Source organism: Entelurus aequoreus, linkage group LG12 (genome assembly GCF_033978785.1).
Source record: "Entelurus aequoreus isolate RoL-2023_Sb linkage group LG12, RoL_Eaeq_v1.1, whole genome shotgun sequence".
Classification (NCBI taxonomy): domain Eukaryota; kingdom Metazoa; phylum Chordata; class Actinopteri; order Syngnathiformes; family Syngnathidae; genus Entelurus; species Entelurus aequoreus.
In genome coordinates, this window is record NC_084742.1 from 60,229,157 (window position 1) to 60,252,499 (window position 23,343).

At 35.0% G+C, this 23,343-nt stretch overlaps 1 protein-coding gene across 3 annotated transcripts in view; it reads left to right on the forward strand.

The window, feature by feature from the left end:
* The window catches only part of ptprz1b (protein tyrosine phosphatase receptor type Z1b), a 216,260-nt gene that overhangs the window by 174,178 nt on the left and 18,739 nt on the right, over positions 1 to 23,343 (forward strand). For 2 of the 3 annotated variants that reach the window (XM_062066327.1, XM_062066328.1), the window contains exons 15-20: positions 894 to 1,038; positions 5,295 to 5,386; positions 5,466 to 5,551; positions 17,248 to 17,268; positions 20,398 to 20,494; positions 22,669 to 22,751. In XM_062066327.1, coding sequence (XP_061922311.1) covers positions 894 to 1,038; positions 5,295 to 5,386; positions 5,466 to 5,551; positions 17,248 to 17,268; positions 20,398 to 20,494; positions 22,669 to 22,751 — 524 coding nt within the window. The remainder of the gene's footprint in view (positions 1 to 893; positions 1,039 to 5,294; positions 5,387 to 5,465; positions 5,552 to 17,247; positions 17,269 to 20,397; positions 20,495 to 22,668; positions 22,752 to 23,343) is intronic. The other variant, XM_062066329.1, reaches the window with a different exon arrangement.

Consider the following 23,343-nt stretch of genomic DNA (forward strand, 5'->3'; position numbering starts at 1 on the left):
CGCCATGGGTGGATCTACACCTGACATCCACTGTAATGATGCCAAGTACAGGAGTGTATCTAGTCGATACTACTATGAATACATCGATATTTTTAATTGTCACAAAATCTTTTTTCGTTTTTTAAAAAATTTATATTGTGTTTATAAAGTCAGTAAATACGTCGCTGGACACATGAGGACCTTGAATATGACCAATGTATGATCCTGTATCTCCTTGGTATCGGATCGATACCTAAATGTGTGGTATCATCCAAAACGAATGTGAAGTATCAAAGAAGAGAAGAATAAGTGATTATTGCATTTTAACAGAGGTGTAGATAGAACATGTTAAAACAGAAAATAAGCAGATATTAACAGTAAATGAACAAGTAGATTAATAATTTATTTTTACAGTTTGTCCCTCATAATGTGTACAAAATAAAATGACACAATATGTTACTGCATACGTCAGCAGACTAATTAGGAGTCTTTGTTTGTTGACTTACTACTAAAAGACAAGTTGTCTAGTATGTTCACTATTTTATTTAAGGACTAAATTACAATGTGGTCCCCTTTATTTAGAAAAGTATCGAAGTACATTTGGTACGGGCACACTTCAGTATCGACCGACAACATATCAGTTTCCTTTCACATGACGACGTCGCTCTTTGTTTTTGTCCAAATAAAATGATGGGAGTGCGTGTAGCAAAGATGGCGGCTCGTTTAGAATCACATCCTGGTCTTGGAGACGGAAGTTGTTTGATTTTTCCTCAACTCTCACCTCGTCGTCCCTCAACGTTTGTTTCCTTCCTGTCTGCGGCTCAATGTCGCTCTCTAGTGGTGGTTTTGTTCAACTACATGACTAATGACACCTAGAGACCACGCGACTAACTGTGAGTTGTCTGCCCGCTCAGAGGGGAGGAACAGCAGCCACGAGTCTCACGTGGGCCTGGTGGCCAGCGTGGAGAGGGAGAGGAGGACCATCATTCCTCTGGCTGTGGTCTCCACCCTCACTATTCTCTGTCTGCTGGTGCTGGTGGGAATACTCGTCTACTGGAGGTACACACACACACACACACACACACACACTTCTTGTTTTATCATATATTGCTGCCTGTGCACCTGTCAAAGTTTACTTTTTTACGCACATTAAATCAACCAAAAATCCTGACTTTGGAGCAATGTTCACAGACTCTAGTATTTGGCTCTCTATTAGATGCATTGTTTTTCCGTGTTGGGACCATAATTTATGTCCTAACTTGTTCACACCTCATATGGAAGCTACTTTTCCTTCTTCATGTCTCAAGAAGGATAGAAATACAAGAACACACACACACACAGACATTCTTGTATTTGTTACCTTCTTGAGACCTGAGAAAAATGCCTCCCTCTTTAGGGCTACCCTTTCTAGATGTATAAAGATTTGTTTTTACAACATTAATAATATATACATCTTGTTTTATCATATATTGCTGCCTTTGCACCTGCCAATGTTTACTTTTGTATGCACATTAAATCAACCAAAAATCCTGACTTTGGAGCAATGTTCACGGACTCTAGTATTTGGCTCTTTATTAGATGCAATGGTTTTCTGTATTGGGACCATGATTTATGTCCTAACTTGTTCACACCTCCTCATATGGAAGCTACTTTTCCTATGTTGATGTCTCAAGAATGGTAGCAATACAAGAACACACACACACGCACACACGTTCTTGTATTTACCTTCTTGAGACCTAAGAAAAATGTCTCCCTCTTTAGGACCACCCTTCCTAAATATATAAAGATTTGTATTTACAACATTAATAATATTTACATCTTGTTTTATCATATATTGCTGCCTTTGCACCTGTCAATGTTTACTTTTGTATGCACATTAAATCAACCAAAAATCCTGACTTTGGAGCAATGTTCACGGACTCTAGTATTTGGCTCTTTATTAGATGCATTGTTTTTCCGTGTTGGGACCATAATTTATGTCCTAACTTGTTCACACCTCCTCATATGGAAGCTACTTTTCCTTCTTCATGTCTCAAGAAGGATAGAAATACAAGAACACACAAACACACACAGACATTCTTGTATTTGTTACCTTCTTGAGACCTGAGAAAAATGCCTCCCTCTTTAGGGCTACCCTTTCTAGATATATAAAGATTTGTTTTTACAACATTAATAATATATCCATCTTGTTTTATCATATATTGCTGCCTTTGCACCTGCCAATGTTTACTTTTGTATGCACATTAAATCAACCAAAAATCCTGACTTTGGAGCAATGTTCACGGACTCTAGTATTTGGCTCTTTATTAGATGCATTGTTTTTCCGTGTTGGGACCATAATTTATGTCCTAACTTGTTCACACCTCCTCGTATGGAAGCTACTTTTCCTTCTTCATGTCTCAAGAAGGGTAGAAATTCAAGAACACACACACACACACCCACAGACAGTCTTGTATTTGTTACCTTCTTGAGACCTGAGAAAAATGTCTCCCTCTTTAGGACCACCCTTTCTAGATATATAAAGATGTGTATTTACAACATTAATAATATATACATCTTGTTTTATCATATATTGCTGCCTTTGCACCTGCCAATGTTTACTTTTGTATGCACATTAAATCAACCAAAAATCCTGACTTTGGAGCAATGTTCACGGACTCTAGTATTTGGCTCTTTATTAGATGCAATGGTTTTCTGTATTGGGACCATGATTTATGTCCTAACTTGTTCACACCTCCTCATATGGAAGCTAATTTTCCTATGTTGATGTCTCAAGAATGGTAGCAATACAAGAACACCCACACACGCACACACGTTCTTGTATTTACCTTCTTGAGACCTAAGAAAAGTGTCTCCCTCTTTGGGACCACCCTTCCTAAATATATAAAGATTTGTATTTACAACATTAATAATATATCCATCTTGTTTTATTATATATTGCTGCCTTTGCACCTGCCAATGTTTACTTTTGTATGCACATTAAATCAACCAAAAATCCTGACTTTGGAACAATGTTCACAGACTCTAGTATTTGGCTCTCTATTAGATGCATTTTTTTTCCGTGTTGGGACCATAATTTATGTCCTAACTTGTTCACACCTCATATGGAAGCTACTTTTCCTTCTTCGTGTCTCAAGAAGGATAGAAATACAAGAACACACACACACACAAGACATTCTTGTATTTATTACCTTCTTGAGACCTGAGAAAAATGCCTCCCTCTTTAGGGCTACCCTTTCTAGATATATAAAGATTTGTTTTTACAACATTAATAATATATACATCTTGTTTTATCATATATTGCTGCCTTTGCACCTGCCAATGTTTACTTTTGTATGCACATTAAATCAACCAAAAATCCTGACTTTGGAGCAATGTTCACGGACTCTAGTATTTGGCTCTTTATTAGATGCATTGTTTTTCCGTGTTGGGACCATAATTTATGTCCTAACTTGTTCACACCTCCTCATATGGAAGCTACTTTTCCTTGTTGATGTTTCAAGAAGGGTAGCAATACAAGAACACACACACACACACACACACTCACATTCTTGTATTTGTTACCTTCTTGAGACATGAGAAAAATGCCTCCCTCTTTAGGATCAGCCTTTCTAGATATATAAAGATGTGTATTTACAACATTAATAATATATACAAACTATGCAAATATAAATAAGCTAGTTGTGAAAAATGAGTTGGAATTTCACAGGAAAAACTTAGAATGTTGGCAGTATTATAATAAAAGTCGTCAATTTTACTCAACGCAAGTCAAAATGTCACAAGAAAAATTGAAAATGTGTGCAATATTATGATAAAAGTTGGAATTTTACTCAATAACAGTCGCAATTTTCCAAGAAAAGCTTAACATTTTGGCAATGTTATGAAAAGAGTCGAAATTTTACTCGACAAAAGTCACAATTTTATAAGAAAACTGTTAAATGTCGGCAATATTGTAATAATAATCGTAACTTCACTTGGCAAAATGATGACAAAAGTCATAATTTTACTCAAAAGATGTCACTGTTTTACAAGAACAACAAAAAAATTGGCAATATTGTGATAAAAGATTTCACCACCAGGGGTGCAAATGAGATTTTTTGTTTTTTGTAACGTGCTTAAGGCCGATGACAAAGTAGTCAGGGACCACAGATGGCACCTGTGCCGCACTTTGGCCAACCCAGCTAACTGTTAATGGCCACTATAGTCTTAGTAGCGTAGTGTATTTGTTCATCCTATGCTCACATATGGCTTGTCTTACGTCAGCACAGGAAGTGGTACAATCAGCTGTTCACCTGGCGGCTTTTTTCGGGGATGAATAGGGAAGTCCTTCTTTAGCCGCCATCTTGTTTTATCATATATTGCTGCCTTTGCACCTGCCAATGTTTACTTTTGTATGCACATTAAATCAACCAAAAATCCTGACTTTGGAGCAATGTTCACGGACTCTAGTATTTGGCTCTTTATTAGATGCATTGTTTTTCCGTGTTGGGACCATAATTTATGTCCTAACTTGTTCACACCTCCTCATATGGAAGCTACTTTTCCTTCTTCATGTCTCAAGAAGGGTAGAAATACAAGAACACACACACACACACCCACAGACAGTCTTGTATTTGTTACCTTCATGAGACCTGAGAAAAATGTCTCCCTCTTTAGGACTACCCTTTCTAGATATATAAAGATGTGTATTTACAACATTAATAATATATACAAACTATGCAAATATAAATAAGCTTGTTGTGAAAAATGAGTTGGAATTTCACAGGAAAAACTTGGAATTTCGGCAGTATTATAATAAAAGTCGTCAATTTTACTCAACGCAGGTCAAAATGTCACAAGAAAAATAGAACATGTGTGCAATATTATGATAAAAGTTGGAATTTTACTCAATAACAGTCGCAATTTTCCAAGAAAAGCTTAACATTTTGGCAATGTTATGAAAAGAGTCTAAATTTTACTCGACAAAAGTCACAATTTTATAAGAAAACTGTTAAATGTCGACAATTTTGTAATAATAATCGGAACTTCACTTGGCAAAATGATGACAAAAGTCATCATTTTACTCAAAAGATGTCACATTAAATCAACAAAAAATCCTGACTTCGGAGCAATGTTCACGGACTCTAGTATTTGGCTCTCTGTTAGATGCAATGTTATTGGGACTATGATTTATGCCATCACCTCATATTGAAGATACTTTTCCTTCTTCATGTCTCAAGAAGGGTAGAAATACAAGCACACACACACACACACACACACACACACACACACACACACACGTGTCGGTGACTTTTCATACTTTATGTCCCATGCAGGAAGTGTTCCCAGACAGCCAACTTCTACGTGGACGAGGGTGTGTCCCCTAAGGTGGTGTCAGCTCCATCCACACCACTGCTGCTGGCCACAGGTACACACACCCTATAATTATTATTATTGCTACGATGCTGATGATGATTTGGAGCATGGACTGACTGAGTGTGTGTCAGACGGTCACGAGGCGCTGACGGTGAAGCAGTTTGTGAAGAGCGCCATGGAGCTGCACGCCACCAACACCTTCTCCAAGGAGTTTGAGGTGAGTGTAGAAATGACAGCAGGGGTGTCCAAACTTTCCCACTGAGGGCCACATACCAAAATGTATACTTTAACTCTGCGGGGACATTTGATTGAAACATGACGGCAGCAGTTTTAAAACATTTTGGATTATTTTGTAATTTTTTTGTATTCTTCAATCATCAAACATGTAACGTTTTTATTTTTTTAAGGCTTGTTGGTCATATATATATATATAAATATACATATATATCTGTGTGTGTGTATATATATATATATACAAACCCCGTTTCCATATGAGTTGGGAAATTGTGTTAGATGTAAATATAAACGGAATACAATGATTTGCAAATCATTTTCAAGCCATATTCAGTTGAATATGCTACAAAGACAACATATTTGATGTTCAAACTGATAAACTTTTTTTTTTTTTTTCGCAAATAATAATTAACTTAGAATTTCATGGCTGCAACACGTGCCAAAGTAGTTGGGAAAGGGCATGTTCACCACTGTGTTACATGGCCTTTCCTTTTAACAACACTCAGTAAAGGTTTGGGAACTGAGGAGACACATTTTTGAAGCTTCTCAGGTGGAATTCTTTCCCATTCTTGCTTGATGTACAGCTTAAGTTGTTCAACAGTCCGGGGGTCTCCCTTGTGCTATTTTAGGCTTCATAATGCACCACACATTTTCAATGGGAGACAGGTCTGGACTACAGGCAGGCCAGTCTAGTACCCACACTCTTTTACTATGAAGCCACGTTGATGTAACACGTGGCTTGGCATTGTCTTGCTGAAATAAGCAGGGGCGTCCATGGTAACGTTGCTTGGATGGCAACATATGTTGCTCCAAAAGCTGTATGTACCTTTCAGCATTAATGGTGCCTTCACAGATGTGTAAGTTACCCATGTCTTGGGCACTAATACACCCCCATACCATCACACATGCTGGCTTTTACACTTTGCGCCTATAACAATCCGGATGGTTCTTTTCCTCTTTGGTCCGGAGGACACGACGTCCACAGTTTCCAAAAACAATTTGAAATGTGGACTCGTCAGACCACAGAACACTTTTCCACTTTGCATCAGTCCATCTTAGATGATCTCAGGCCCAGCAGAGCCGACGGCGTTTCTGGGTGTTGTTGATAAACGGTTTTGGCCTTGCATAGTAGAGTTTTAACTTGCACTTACAGATGTAGCGACCAACTGTAGTTACTGACAGTGGGTTTCTGAAGTGTTCCTGAGCCCATGTGGTGATATCCTTTACACACTGATGTGGCTTGTTGATGCAGTACAGCCTGAGGGATGGAAGGTCACGGGCTTAGCTGCTTACGTGCAGTGATTTCTCCAGATTCTCTGAACCCTTTGATGATATTACGGAGCGTAGATGGTGAAATCCCTAAATTCCTTGCAATAGCTGGTTAAGAAAGGTTTTTCTTAAACTGTTCAACAACTTGCTCAGGCATTTGTTGACAAAGTGGTGACCCTCGCCCCGTCCTTGTTTGTGAATGACTGAGCATTTCATGGAATCTACTTTTATAGCCAATCATGGCACCCACCTGTTCCCAATTTGCCTGTTCACCTGTGGGATGTTCCAAATAAGTGTTTGATGAGCATTCCTCAACTTTATCAGTATTTATTGCCACCTTTCCCAACTTCTTTGTCACGTGTTGCTGGCATCAAATTCTAAAGTTAATGATTATTTGCAAAAAAAAAAAAAAAGTTTATCAGTTTGAACATCAAATATGTTGTCTTTGTAGCATATTCAACTGAATATGGCTTGAAAAGGATTTGCAAATCATTGTATTCCGTTTATATTTACATCTAACACAATTTCTCAACTCATATGGAAACGGGGTTCGTATATATGTATATTTATATATGGATGTATGTATGTATTTATGTATGTGTTTGTATATGTATATGTATATAATGTTTGTATATACGCATATAAATGTGTGTGTGTGTGTGTGTGTGTGTGTGTGTGTGTGTGTGTGTGTGTGTGTGTGTGTGTGTGTGTGTGTGTGTGTGTGTGTGTGTATATATGTGTATATATATTTACATATAAATATACATTTATATATGTGTATATATGTATATATACATATCTACATGTGTATATTTATGTAAATGTATATATATTGTATAAATGCCTGTATGTATATATGTATGTGTCTACATATATTTATATACATATGTGTATATATGTATATATACATATATAAATGTGTATATATATACATACATATATATATATATATATATATATATATATATATATATATATATATATATATATATATATATATATATATATATATATATATATATATATATGCATATATATAACATATATGTATAAATGTTATAAATGTGTGTACATACTGTATATATGTGTATGTGTGTGTATAAAAATATACTTTATGTATAAACATACACACATATATGTGTGTGTGTAAATACGTGTATGTTTATACATATACATGTGTTTATATACACACATACAGTATATATACAGTATATATATACACACATATATAAATGCACACACACATATATAATTATATATGTGTATATATTTATATATACATATCTAAATGTGTGTATATGTATATATACTGTATATATATATATATATATATATATATATATATATATATATATTATATATACTGTATACATGTATGTATGTATGTATGTATACTGTATTTAATATTATTTTGACAGCCCTAATAAATTATATATATATATATATATATATATATATATATATATATATATATATATATATATATATATATATATATATATATATATATATATATATATATATATATATATATATATATATATCAAAATAAAAGAGTGAACTTATGTGAGTAATCACAAAAAAAGTATTGCATTATTCATGTGCACACGGATAATAATCATGCAGTTTATTTGAAGCTCTTTGACCTTTACTTCAGTGATCAGAGAGAGGAGACTCTGGCTGGTGGTCTCGCTGGCTAATTCCCCTCCAAATTACTTCCGGAAAGAACTTTAGATAAAACTGCTAGCAAGTTTTATGTAAATAAATAACTTGCAATGCAGCAAATATTGTTGTCTTTTCTCATGCTCATTTGAATCATGCAATCACCTGTGACTCATCATGAATAATCCAAAATCTGATGAATCATTTGACAGCCCAGATAATATTATTATGATTAAAATAACTCACTTTATGCAGATTTGAACTCTCTAAAAAACATGACATCTTTTGCTCAAAAGGCCTTCAAACAAAACTTTTCATGTTTGCTATTTTTGTTCTGGGCTCAAGTTGATTCAGACGTTTGTGGGGAAAGTCCTGTTGCACTTTGGGGTATTGTTGAATGTCTACATAGGGATCACTCCAGCAGCACTGAGAGCAGCCAAACTACCTCCCGGTCAGGGGTTCTTAACCTTTTTGACCTTGGGGCTCAACGTTTACACCACAGAGGGAGGGCCCTGACCACAGCTGCAAAACACATACAGTATGTTTTGTCAGCCCTCCAGGGGGCGCTGGTGGCCCAACAATGGTTAAGAACACTGCTCTCGGTAATGTTGCATTTTTTCAATGCCAACAAATGAGTTGATTCAAAAAAACACTCCGACGTAAGTAAAGTTAGGATCCACAAGATATAATAAAAGAAGATAGGACAACTGGACAGCAGTTATCATAGTCAGCTCATTTTGAAATGCTGCAATAAAACAAGTATTGAATTTACACACACACACAAACATAGGTACCGGTATTGATTCCCGGGTACACGGATTGGTACCGTAGCAGTTGAAAGGTCATGTAAAAGTGTCCATCCACAATCGTACACCTGCAAAAAGATTTTATCATTGCAATTTAAAATTCAAGATAAACATTACAAATTATTAAAGTTAAAGTTAAAGTACCAATGATTTATGAATATTAAAGTAACAAAAGAGAGACGATGGCCAAAATACAGCAAAAATGGACTTTCGCTTTTGTTCCCTGAGGGTTAATAAAGTAAATGCAATCCAAAGTTGAGCTGAAACTATCCGAGCCAAACAAAAATAATTAATAATGTAACTCATGTAATAATATGTGTACTTTAAAAGAAACAACAACAACTGACGTAATAATACGTGTATTATTGAATAATGTAACTCATGTAATTATACCTGTATTATTGAATAATTGATCTATGTAATAATGACTTCATTTTATTTCTACAATATGCCCAATTAAAAAAAACAGGTTAAAAAAAAAAGGACACCCTTGTATTAGAGATGACATCATGTAACTTGTCTTAGAGATGACATAATGTAACTTGTATTATAGATGACATCATGTAACTTGTATTAGAGATGACATTATCTAACTAGTATTAGAGATGACATCATGTAACTTGTATTAGAGATGACATAATGTAACTTGTAGTAGAGATGACATAATGTAGCTTGTATTAAAGATGACATCATGTAACTTGTATTAGAGATGACATCATCTAACTTGTATTAGACATGACATAATGTAACTTGTATTAGAGATGACATAATGTAACTTGTATTATAGATGACATCATTTATCATGTAACTAGTATTAGAGATGACATCATGTAATTTGTATTAGAGATGGCGTAATGTAACTTGTAGTAGAGATGACATAATGTAACTTGTATTAAAGATGACATCATGTAACTTGTATTAGAGATGGCATAATGTAACTTATATTATAGATGACATCATGTAACTTGTATTACAGATGACATCATGTAACTTGTATTAGAGATGACATAATGTAACTTGTATTAGAGATGACATCATGTAACTTGTATTAGAGATGACATCATGTAACTTGTAGTAGAGATGACATAATGTAACTTGTATTAGAGATGACATAATGTAACTTGTAGTAGAGATGACATAATGTAACTTGTATTAGAGATGACATAATGTAACTTGTAGTAGAGATGACATAATGTAACTTGTATTAGAGATGACATCATGTAGCTTGTATTACAGATGACATAATGTAACTTGTATTAGAGATGACATCATGTAGCTTGTATTACAGATGACATCATGTAACTTGTATTACAGATGACATCATGTAACTTGTAGTAGAGATGACATCATGTAACTTGTATTAGAGATGAGATCATGTAACATGTATTAGAGATAACATCATGTAACTTGTAGTAGAGATGACATAATGTAACTTGTAATAGAGAGGACATCATGTAACTTGTATTAGAGATGACATCATGTAACTTGTATTAGAGATGACATAATGTAACTTATCTTAGAGATACATCATGTAACTTGTATTAGAGATGACATCATGTAACTTGTAGTAGAGATGACATCATGTAACTTGTATTAGAGATGACATCATGTAACTTGTAGTAGAGATGACATAATGTAACTTGTATTAGACATGACATAATGTAACTTGTACTAGAGATGACATCATGCAACTTGTATTAGAGATGACATCATGTAACTTGTATTAGAGATGACATCATGTAACTTGTATTAGAGATGACATCATCTAACTTGTATTAGACATGACTAAATGTAACTTGTATTAGAGATGACATAATGTAACTTGTATTATAGATGACATCATTTATCATGTAACTAGTATTAGAGATGACATCATGTAACTTGTATTAGAGATGACGTAATGTAACTTGTAGTAGAGATGACATAATGTAACTTGTATTAAAGATGACATCATGTAACTTGTATTAGAGATGACATAATGTAACTTGTATTACAGATGACATCATGCATGTATATGCAATCCAAAGTTGAGCTGAAAATATCCGAGCCAAACAATAATAATTAATAATGTAACTCATGTAATAATATGTGTACTTTAAAAAAAACAACAACAACTCATGTAATAATACGTGTATTATTGAATAATATAACTCATGTAATTATACCTGTATTATTGAATAATTGATCTATGTAATAATGACTTCATTTTATTTCTACAATATGACCAATTAAAAAAAACAGGTTAAAAAAAAAGGCCACTTTGGAAACCCTTGTATTAGAGATGATATCATGTAACTTGTCTTAGAGATGACATAATGTAACTTGTATTAGAGATGACATCATGTAACTTGTATTAGAGATGACATTATCTAACTAGTATTAGAGATGACATAATGTAACTTGTAGTAGAGATGACATAATGTAACTTGTATTAAAGATGACATCATGTAACTTGTATTAGAGATGACATTATCTAACTAGTATTAGAGATGACATCATGTAACTTGTCTTAGAGATGACATAATGTAACTTGTATTAGAGATGACATCATGTAACTTGTATTGGAGATGACATTATCTAACTAGTATTAGAGATGACATCATGTAACTTGTAGTAGAGATGACATAATGTAACTTCTATTAAAGATGACATCATGTAACTTGTATTAGAGATGACATTATCTAACTAGTATTAGAGATGACATCATGTAACTTGTATTAGAGATGACACAATGTAACTTGTAGTAGAGATGACATAATGTAACTTGTATTAAAGATGACAACATGTAACTTGTATTAGAGATGACATCATCTAACTTGTATTAGACATGACATAATGTAACTTGTATTAGAGATGACATAATGTAACTTGTATTATAGATGACATCATTTATCATGTAACTAGTATTAGAGATGACATTATGTAACTTGTATTAGAGATGACGTAATGTAACTTGTAGTAGAGATGACATAATGTAACTTGTATTAAAGATGACATCATGTAACTTGTATTAGAGATGACATAATGTAACTTGAATTATAGATGACATCATGTAACTTGTATTAGAGATGACATCATGTAACTTGTATTAGAGATGACATAATGTAACTTGTATTAGAGATGACATCATGCAACTTGTATTAGAGATGACATCATGTAACTTGTATTAGAGAGGACATCATGTAACTTGTATGAGAGATGACATAATGTAACTTGTATTAGAGATGACATCATGTAACTTGTATTAGAGATGACATAATGTAACTTGTAGTAGAGATGACATAATGTAACTTGTAGTAGAGATGACATAATGTAACTTGTATTAGAGATGACATCATGTAGCTTGCATTACAGATGACATCATGTAACTTGTATTACAGATGACATCATGTAACTTGTATTGCAGATGACATCATGTAACTTGTATTAGAGATGAGATCATGTAACTTGTATTAAAGATGACATCATGTAACTTGCATTAGAGATGACATAATGTAACTTGAATTATAGATGACATCATGTAACTTGTATTAGAGATGACATAATGTAACTTGTATTAGAGATGACATCATGTAACTTGTATTAGAGATGACATCATGTAACTTGTATTAGAGATGACATCATGTAACTTATCTTAGAGATGACATCATGTAACTTGTATTAGAGATGACATCATGTAACTTGTATTAGAGATGACATCATGTAACTTGTATTAGAGATGACATCATGCAACTTGTATTAGAGATGACATCATGTGACTTGTATTAGAGATGACGTAATGTAACTTGTAGTAGAGATGACATCATGTAACTTGTATTATAGATGACATAATGTAACTTGTATTAGAGATGACATCATGTAACTTGTATTAGAGATGACATCATGTAACTTGTAGTAGAGATGACATCATGTAACTTGTAGTAGAGATGACATCATGCAACTTGTATTAGAGATGACATCATGTAACTTGTATTAGAGATGACATAATGTAACTTGTATTACAGATGACATCATGTAACTTGTATTAGAGATGACATCATGTAACTTGTAGTAGAGATGACATCATGTAACTTGTAGTAGAGATGACATCATGCAACTTGTATTAGAGATGACATCATGTAACTTGTATTAGAGATGACATAATGTAACTTGTATTACAGATGACATCATGCATGTAAATGCAATCCAAAGTTGAGCTGAAACTATCAGAGCCAAACAATAATCATTAATAATGTAACTCATGTAATAAAATGTGTACTTCAAAAAAAACAACAACAACTCATGTAATAATACGTGTATTATTGAATAATATAACTCATGTAATTATACCTGTATTATTGAAGAATTGATCTATGTAATAATGACTTCATTTTATTTCTACAATATGCCCAATTAAAAAAAACAGGTTAAAAAAAAGGCCACTTTTTAAAAAACCAACAACAACTCATGTAATAATACGTGTATTATTGAATAATATAACTCATGTAATTATACCTGTATTATTGAATAATTGATCAATAATGTAGCTTGTATTACAGATGACATCATGTAACTTGTATTACAGATGACATCATGTAACTTGTATTACAGATGACATCATGTAACTTGTATTAGAGATGACATCATGTAACTTGTAGTAGAGATGACATCATGTAACTTGTAGTAGAGATGACATCATGTAACTTGTATTAGAGATGACATCATGTTACTTGTAGTAGAGATGACATCATGTAACTTGTAGTAGAGATGACATCATGTAACTTGTATTAGAGATGACATCATGTAACTTGTATTAGAGATGACATAATGTAACTTGTATTAGACATGACATAATGTAACTTGTATTAGAGATGACATCATGTAACTTGTAGTAGAGATGACATCATGTAACTTGTATTAGAGATGACATAATGTAACTTGTATTAGAGATGACATCATGTAACTTGTAGTAGAGATGACATAATGTAACTTGTATTAGACATGACATAATGTAACTTCTTAACAACACACTTCATCACTGTCTAACATTTAGTACGTGCAAACACTTCTGACCAAACATCTGCATGACACCTCTTGTTTCCCCAGCATGTACCTGCACACACACACACACACACACACACACACACACACACACACACACACACACACACACAGGAAGTTCATGGAACACACACTTTCCTCTTCTAACTGCCAGTTTGAAACACTTTCAATCCCAGTGGGAATGCATCTCTGACAGAAAACACCAATTCATTAACGGCCATATTCTGTGTGTGTATGTGTGTGTGTGTGTGTGTGTGTGTGTGTGTGTGTGTGTGTGTGTGTGTGTGTGTGTGTGTGTGTGTGTGTGTGTGTGTGTGTGTGTGTGTGTGTGTGTGTGTGTGTGTGTGTGTGTGTGTGTTCTTGTATTTCTACCCTTCTTGAGACATGAAGAAGGAAAAGTATCTTCCATATGAGGAGGTGTGAACAAGTGATGACATAAATCATGGTCCCAATAACATTGCATCTAATAGAGAGCCAAATACTAGAGTCTGTGAACATTGCTCCAAAGTCAGGATTTTTGGTTGATTTAATGTGCATACAAAAGTAAACATTGGCAGGTACAAAGGCAGCAATATATGATAAAACAGGGGTTAGGGTTAGGACATAAATCATGGTCCCAAAAACATTGCATCTAATAGACAATGTCTCATTTGCACCCCTGCTGGTGACATCTATCAAAATGAGGGTGGTCCCAAAAAGGAGGGATTTTTCACATTGACTGTGTGTCGCTTTTAAAAGTGCTCCCCCTCTGGTCAACATATGAAATAACAAGTGTGTGTAAGAAATTGAAATGCACACCCCTTGGCCAAAATTTAAAAAAAATAAAATGTATATAGAGACATACTGTAATAACTAGAAGTAAATAATGAAGATTAAAAAACAATTGCAGACAAAAAAATTAAAAAAATTAACTAAAAGCAATCTTTTTCTCACAATGTGTCGACTTCTTCCTTATAAAATCGGGAACAATTTCTCATGTTCTTTCTGTTTCTGTAATACTGCAATATCTTCACATAAAATTATTACTTTTTTTTAATGTAAAATTATTACTTTTTAATGCAAAATATATACAATTCTGACTTTTATCACAACATTACCAATTTTGTTGTTGTTCTCGTTTTGAGTAAAATTAGGACTTTTGTCATAATTTTGCCAAGTTAAAAATTCCGATTTATATTACAATGTTGGCAAAAATGTTCAAGTTTTCTTATAAAATTGTGTCTTCTGTTGACTAAAAGTATGACTCTTTTCATAAAAATAATTTTTAAATTGACTGTCGCTTTTAAAAGTGCTCCCCCTTTGGTCAACATATGAAATAACAAGTGTGTGTAAAAATTTGAAGTGTTCCCCCTCTGGTCAACATATGTAATAAGTGTGTGTAAGACATTGAAATGTGCCCCCTTTGGCCCAAATTATTAAAAAAATTATATATATATATATATATATATATATATATATATATATATATATATATATATATATATATATATATATATATATATATATGTATATATATATATATATATATATATATATGTATATATATATATATATATATATATGTGTATATATATATATATATATATATATATATATATATATATATATATATATATATATATATATATATATAGGGCTGCAACAACTAATCGATTATAAAAATAGTTGCTGATTAATTTAGTCATCGATTCGTTGGATCTATGCTATGCTCATGCGCAGAGGCAATTTTTTATTTTTTTTTTTAAATGTTATTTTATTTAATTTTTATTAATTTTTTAATAAACCTTTATTTATAAACTGCAACATGTACAAACAGCTGAGAAACAATAATCAAAATAAGTATGGTGCCAGTATGCTGTTTTTTTCAATAAAATACTGGAAAGGATAGAAATGTAGTTTGTCTCTTTTATCCGATTATTAATCGATTAATCGAAGTAATAATCAACAGATTAATCGATTATCAAATTAGTCGTTAGTTGCAGCCCTTATATATATATATATATATATATATATATATATATATATATATATAGAGAGAGAGAGAGAGAGAGAGAGAGACATACTGTAATAACATGAAGTAAATAATGAAAATAAAAACCAAATACAAACAAAAAATTAAAAAAATACCTTAAAGCTTACCTTTTTAATATTTTCATAGTATGTATATATTATTAATGTTGTAAATACACATCTTTATATATCTAGAAAGGCTGGTCCTAAAGAGGGAGGCATTTTTCTCAGGTCTCAAGAAGGTAACAAATACAAGAATACGTGTGTGTGTGTGTGTGTGTGTGTGTGTGTGTGTGTGTGTGTGTGTGTGTGTGTGTGTGTGTGTGTGTGTGTGTGTGTGTGTGTGTGTGTGTGTGTGTGTGTGTGTGTGTGTGTGTGTGTGTGTGTGTGTGTGTGTGTGTGAACTTGTTTTCCTATCCTGGCCACGAGCCTTGCAATAAATGGAGGAGCACTTCCTTATTATTTATATGTTTTGAATTGGTCCCCACCAGTGGGAAATTTCAGACTTGGTGTGTGTATACAGTGTGTGTATGTGTACAGTGTGTGTGTACAGTGGGTGTATGTGTACAGTGTGTGTGTGTGTACAGTGTGTGTGGGTGAGTGTTTTGCCTCATCCCTGAAGAATTCTCGAGCGACCCGCTAAGTTGGCAAAAGAATTGTCTGCTCACAGATGCCACCCGCTGGTTGTTTGTGCACACCGCAGCTAGTGCCGGGTAGTCGCAGGGTTCTCACAGGAATGAGGCAGAAATGCAAGTGTGTATGTGGACCCTGTGTTCCTGTTCCTGCACTGACTCCCTATCTGCCTGTGTGTCAACCCCCCCCCCCCGACTCTCCTTTCACCAACTCCACCGCCATCGTGGTGTTTCTGCATCCTCACCTCCACCTCCATTAGATTGTCAAAGAATCCTACCAGGTAAGAGCACACACCGCACACCACCTGGTCCACCTCTTTTGTTGGCTATGACACACCTATTCTGCCTCATTGGATTTGTACAAAGATAAAGAGTAGAAATAAAAGGTGCAGAGATATTGTTTATACCACCGTCATACCAACTATTTTTTATATATATTTTTATAGGATGTCACAATTTTTGCTTACATCAGGGGTGTCCAAGCTTTTTCTCACAGAGGACCGCACAGTGAAATATTTAAAGCATACAGGTGCCAATTTGATATTTCATTTTTTTCAAAACTACAAACTCTGTTTCCATATGAGTTGGGAAATTGTGTTAGATGTAAATATAAACGGAATACAATGATTTGCAAATCCTTTTCAAGCCATATTCAGTTGAATGCACTACAAAGACAACATATTTGATGTTCAAACTCATAAACTTATCTTTTTTTTTGCAAATAATTAACTTAGAATTTCATGGCTGCAACACGTGCCAAAGTAGTTGGGAAAGGGCATGTTCACCACTGTGTTACATGGCCTTTCCTTTTAACAACACTCAGTAAAGGTTTGGGAACTGAGGAGACACATTTTTGAAGCTTCTCATGTGGAATTCTTTCCCATTCTTGCTTGATGTACAGCTTAAGTTGTTCAACAGTCCGGGGGTCTCCCTTGTGCTATTTTAGGCTTCACACATTTTCAATGGGAGACAGGTCTGGACTACAGGCAGGCCAGTCTAGTACCCGCACTCTTTTACTATGAAGCCACGTTGATGTAACACGTGTCTTGTCATTGTCTTGCTGAAATAAGCAGGGGCGTCCCTGGTAACGTTGCTTGGATGGCAACATATGTTGCTCCAAAAGCTGTATGTACCTTTCAGCATTAATGGTGCCTTCACAGATGTGTAAGTTACCCATGTCTTGGCCACTAATACACCCCCATACCATCACACATGCTGCCTTTTACACTTTGCGCCTATAGCAATCCGGATGGTTCTTTTCCTCTTTGGTCCGGAGGACACGACGTCCACAGTTTCCAAAAAGAATTTGAAATGTGGACTCGTCAGACCACAGAACACTTTTCCACTTTGTATAAGTCCATCTTAGATGAGCTCAGGCCCAGCGAAGCCGACGGCGTTTCTGGGTGTTGTTGATAAACGGTTTTCGCCTTGCATAGTAGAGTTTTAACTTGCACTTACAGATGTAGCGACCAACTGTAGTTACTGACAGTGGGTTTCTGAAGTGTTCCTGAGCCCATGTGGTGATATCCTTTACACACTGATGTGGCTTGTTGGTGCAGTACAGCCTGAGGGATCAAAGGTCACGGGCTTAGCTGCTTACGTGCAGTGATTTCTCCAGATTCTCTGAACCCTTTGATGATATTACGGAGCGTAGATGGTGAAATCCCTAAATTCCTTGCAATAGCTGCTTGAGAAAGGTTTTTCTTAAACTGTTCAACAATTTGCTCAGGCATTTGTTGACAAAGTGGTGACCCTCGCCCCATCCTTGTTTGTGAATGACTGAGCATTTCATGGAATCTACTTTTATAGCCAATCATGGCACCCACCTGTTCCCAATTTGCCTGCTCACCTGTGGGATGTTCCAAATAAGTGTTTGATGAGCATTCCTCAACTTTATCAGTATTTATTGCCACCTTTCCCAACTTCTTTGTCACGTGTTGCTGGCATCAAATTCTAAAGTTAATAATTATTTGCAAAAAGAAAAATGTTTATCAGTTTGAACATCAAATATGTTGTCTTTGTAGCATATTCAACTGAATATGGCTTGAAAATGATTTGCAAATCATTGTATTCCGTTTATATTTACATCTAACACAATTTCCCAACTCATATGGAAACGGGGTTTGTAAAATATTGTATAGATTTGTTTTAACCTTTAAGGCTCCCCTCAAGTTTGGTCCTAAAGTCATAAATGTGTAAAAAAAAAGAAAAAGAAAAAAGTGATATATTATTATAAATAAATAAATGTATTCAACTAGATCAAGTTCAGGTCTATCTATTGGTACAAAGTCAATCTAATCCACTTTATTTGTATAGCACATTTAAACAACATAAATGTTTTCAAAGTGCTGCACAACAATATTAAAAACAATATTCAAATATTATCCTTAGCTCCACCAATGACTGAATAAAAACAAAAAACAAATATATATAAAACCAATACAAAAACAATATAAAAATAAATATAATTAAAAACGATTTTAAAGGGTAAAACCAATTAAAACAATAAATAAAAATTTCAAAAACACAGATATATATATATATATATATCATTATACAGTATATATGTGTGTGTGTGTGCCCTTTTTGTCAAAAAGCAAACCCCGCAAAATATTTCACATTAAAATATTTAAAGTAATAAGAGCCTTAAATATGTTAATAATTCATAACAACATTGATTTTAATTCATTATTATGTTTTCGCAATGGCAGTTTTTTTTGTTTGTTTTAAGCCCTTTTTATCAAAGGAAACGTTGTTTTTTTTTATGGCAAACACACAGAAAATGCATTACTTTCCCCAAAAACTATTTCAAAGTAGAATATTTGATGTAAAGTAATTGGAGCCTTGAAAAGGTCAATAATTCATGAAAAAAAACATTGATTTTAATTCATTATTATGTCTTAAATAATGACAGTTTTAAACAAAACAAAAAAGCACCCTGCGTGGCAGCTTTGCGTTATTAGACTCCACGTTGCAACCTTCTCTCATTAATTTTTTTCTTCTTCATGAAGCCGATTGTGTTATGTTGCGCCCTACAAAGTGTGTATACTGTGAGCAGTGTGCCTGTTACACCCAAGCCGTGTGATTGTAACATCCATCTGAGTTGTAGTTTCCATTACCAAATTTGGAGGCGTTGATTTCGCCATGTGAAATCGCTAATGCTAGTGGTAGCCTGTCTATGGCAAACCCAATGTAAATTAGCATCGAGCTAGCACATTACTTCATGTTTAGACGTTTTCTAGCAAGCATACTTGCTTTGTGGGTGTTGAAAATGGCAAGATTAAAAAAGTGCTGAATTCCGTACCTCTACTTACGTCCTCTTATACAACCGGCACAAAACTGGGAGTAAGTGTGTATATACCCCCATAAGATCTACTCTGGTGGTCCACAAGTGTGCACGTGTGTTGCAGGAGGTGCAGGCGTGCACGGTGGACATGGACATCAGCGCTGACAGCTCCAGTCAAGCAGAGAACAAAGCCAAGAACCGATACATCAACATCCTGGCCTGTGAGTCCACTTCTGTACTCTCCATTGCTACTTTGTGCTGCCACCACAGGTGGGTAGAGTAGACAGAAATTGTACTCAAGTAAGAGTACTGTTACTTTAGAGATTTATTACTCAAGTAAAAGTAAGGAGTAGTCACCCAAATATTTACTTGAGTAAAAGTCAAAAGTATGTTGTGAAAAAACTACTCAAGTACTGAGTAACTGATGAGTAACCTGGTCGTTTAATGATGACGGCAACAAATAATGCACAAAAACATAAAAATAGCAATGAGCAAATTCAGAGCCAGGAATATCTCTTAAGCAACTAAAACAATAATATATATTAAATAATAATACATTAACATAAGGCAAATTGAGCCACAATAACTTAACAGCACCATAGGCTCAGTAGGCAGAGATTACAAAGGAAAATAACAAGTTAGCCTTTACGCAACCATGCACTTCTGATTAGTGTTTGTATGCATGCGTGTGTGTGTGTGTGTCTGTGTGTGTGTGTGTGTGTGTTTCTGTGTGTCTATGAGTCTGCAGTGCGTTAATAAATGTCCCCACACGATGTACATTTGACAGTGATTCATAGCAGGGAAGCTAACATCAGCCTACGGTGATAGCCAAAATATCTACTAACGTTACTTACCGCCATGTGCTTCCTCAAATTTGACGTTGAGTTCATGTAAGCTTAAGCTTGTTGTTGTTTTTCCGCTGAAACATTATGTGTAGTTAATCATGTGACCGCCTGGCTCTGTTTGATTGGTGTAACGGAGTCAAACGTCACCAGTGACTGCATTTGATTGGTGAAACGGAGTCAAACGTCACCAGTGACTGCATTTGATTGGTGAAACGGAGTCAAACGTCACCAGTGACTGTAATTGATTGGTGAAACAGAGTCAAACGTCACCAGTGACCGCATTTGATTGGTGAAACGGAGTCAAATGTCACCAGTGACCGCATTTGATTGGTGAAACGGAGTCAAATGTCACCAGTGACTGCATTTCATTGGTGAAACGGAGTCAAACGTCACCAGTGACTGCATTTGATTGGTGAAACGGAGTCAAACGTCACCAGTGACTGCATTTGATTGGTGAAACGGAGTCAGACGTCACCAGTGACTGCATTTGATTGGTGAAACGGAGTCAAACGTCACCAGTGACCGCATTTGATTGGTGAAACGGAGTCAAACGTCCCCAGTGACTGCATTTGATTGGTGAAACGGAGTCAAACGTCACCAGTGACTGCATTTGATTGGTGAAACGGAGTCAAACGTCACCAGTGACCGCATTTGATTGGTGAAACGGAGTCAAACGTCACCAGTGACTGCATTTGATTGGTGAAACGGAGTCAAACGTCACCAGTGACCGCATTTGATTGGTGAAACGGAGTCAAACGTCACCAGTGACTGCATTTGATTGGTGAAACGGAGTCAAACGTCACCAGTGACCGCATTTGATTGGTGAAACGGAGTCAAACGTCACCAGTGACTGCATTTGATTGGTGAAACGGAGTCAAACGTCACCAGTGACTGCATTTGATTGGTGAAACGGAGTCAAACGTCACCAGTGACTGCATTTGATTGGTGAAACGGAGTCAAACGTCACCAGTGACTGTATTTGATTGGTGTAACGGAGTCAAACGTCACCAGTGACTGCATTTGATTGGTGAAACGGAGTCAAACGTCACCAGTGACTGCATTTGATTGGTGAAACGAAGTCAAACGTCACCAGTGACTGCATTTGATTGGTGTAACGGAGTCAAACGTCACCAGTGACCGCATTTGATTGGTGAAACGGAGTCAAACGTCACCAGTGACTGCATTTGATTGGTGAATCGGAGTCAAACGTCACCAGTGACTGTATTTGATTGGTGAAATGCAGGCATGTGATAGATCCTACTTTGAAGGTCTGTCTGACAAAGCAAAACAAACAAAGCGTGCATTAACAGATGGATAAAAATCAGTAGCGAGTAGCGAGCTGAATGTAGATAAATGGAGCGGAGTAAAAGTAGCGTTTCTCCTCTATAAATATACTCAAGTAAAAGTAAAAGTATGTTGCATTTAAACTACTCTTAGAAGTACAATTTATCCCAAAAGTTACTCAAGTAGATGTAACGGAGTAAATGTAGCGCCTTACTACCCACCTCTGGGTGCCACAAGCCTCACGATCTTCTCTCTCTCCCTCCCAGACGACCACAGTCGCGTGAAGCTCTCCAACAGTTTGGACCGAGATGGGACCTGCGGGGACTACATCAACGCCAACTTTGTTGACGTGAGCCACCGATCTACTGCCATCCAAATATCAGCAAAGGATAACATAGCGTGTGCTACGTGGAGCCCAAACACTAAGATTTGGTATCGGCTAAAGGGTAGAAAAGGTGACATTGGCACCGAAACACGTTTTGGCAACAAAGAAATACAAACTTTGAAAAAATACAATATTTTTTTGGGAATCATGACATGTTTTCGATGCCAATGTCTATATTTTTGTCCACTTTTATCAATGTTGTGCATTTCATAGGTTTTTATGATCAACTTTTTTTTCCACATTAGCATCTCTTTTTTACGCTTTCAAACTGATGGCAGCTGTGGAGGTTCATTTGTGTCATTATTTAAAAAAAATTGACACTGAATTTAGGTACCTGAATTTTTTTGCATATGAATTTTGTGAACTAAATTTTATTAAATCAAATTATGCTGATAATTTCATTGAAAATAATGCAGTGTTTTGAAATTCAGTGTGAAAAAATTCACTGTAAAAATGAAGTGTAAAAAAAAATCAGTGGAAAAAAAATTCAGTGTAAAAAAATTCAGTGTATAAAAAATTCAATGTGTAAAAAAATTATGTGTAAAAAAATTCAGTC